Below are 1,028 nucleotides of genomic sequence, written 5' to 3'. Positions count from 1 at the left end.
GTTGTTGTTTTTTTGATTTCATCATGACACTGTCCACCTGTCTAAGATGTCAACCTTTCTCCTCGGCAATGGGAGGTCGTCATATACAAAACATATGGAAACGTAATTATTAGTAATATCGATTCAAAGCAAACTGCAGTTGGAGAATTCTAGAGAAATCTATCTCAGGCAAAAAAGCAAGACAGATCTTAAATGATTTGTGCCACTGATCTTGTCTACCGTAAAACTTCGTGTTTACACTGAACAATAAGTAAATGGTATTTGTATAGTGTTTAGATGATCAGAAAATGAGCACAGCTTACAAGCAGCTTTGATGGTGACGTCACTCCGTTTGTTGTAGCACCCACTGTCGTGAGTGGCCGTACACAAGCATTGTGTCTCTTGTGACCTAGTTACGACCACAGAACTCACATCAGAGCTACCGGCCTGAGAGCTAGGACAGCTCAGACGTACGTCACTTGTAGCAGGATATCCCCCTCGGACCTCACACTGTACTCTGATTGTGACATTTTCCTTCACCAAGATTTCTCCAGTACTGAGGACCGACGGCTGACTCACAGTGATCTCTGGAGGGTCTGGCGGAGGGACTGAGAGAAAAGAAGAAAATAAATGTACAAGTACTGAGAGTATAGAAAAGACAAATCTATCAAAAATATTAAGAGATAAAAAGAAACAAAACTATCTAGAAGACTTAACAAAGCTACAGAGAAAATGTATTTTGTCTAAGACTGCTATCGATTGCCAAGGAGAAAAAATTGTGTCTTCTAATAGGGGATGCCCACATAAGCAATCGGGTCAGGTCGGGTCCGCCGATTGGGTCGGGTCGCTTTCTTGTGGTTTCAGTGCACACTACAACCCCGCAGCGATTGTACCCGACGCCCTGGAAGTTAAAGTAGATAAACCTTTAACCTACATGCAACTACACAGAGGACGTAAACCGGGCTACGAATGGCTGAACCTTTGACACATGAATGCATAAAATAGGCCTATGGTACACTTGGACTTTCCACATTCCCTCCATATCTCTC

General features: G+C 42.8%; 1 protein-coding gene across 1 annotated transcript in view; it reads right to left on the bottom strand.

Moving 5' to 3' along the window:
• LOC101864229 overlaps window positions 1-1,028 on the bottom strand; it is a 10,614-nt gene that overhangs the window by 1,811 nt on the left and 7,775 nt on the right. The window contains exon 4 of the mRNA XM_005099652.3: window positions 303-587. Within this exon, the coding sequence (XP_005099709.1) occupies window positions 303-587 (285 nt within the window). The remainder of the gene's footprint in view (window positions 1-302; window positions 588-1,028) is intronic.

This window comes from Aplysia californica, unplaced genomic scaffold (assembly GCF_000002075.1).
Source record: "Aplysia californica isolate F4 #8 unplaced genomic scaffold, AplCal3.0 scaffold00221, whole genome shotgun sequence".
Classification (NCBI taxonomy): Eukaryota; Metazoa; Mollusca; class Gastropoda; order Aplysiida; family Aplysiidae; genus Aplysia; species Aplysia californica.
This window is presented reverse-complemented; position numbering and strand designations above follow the sequence as displayed.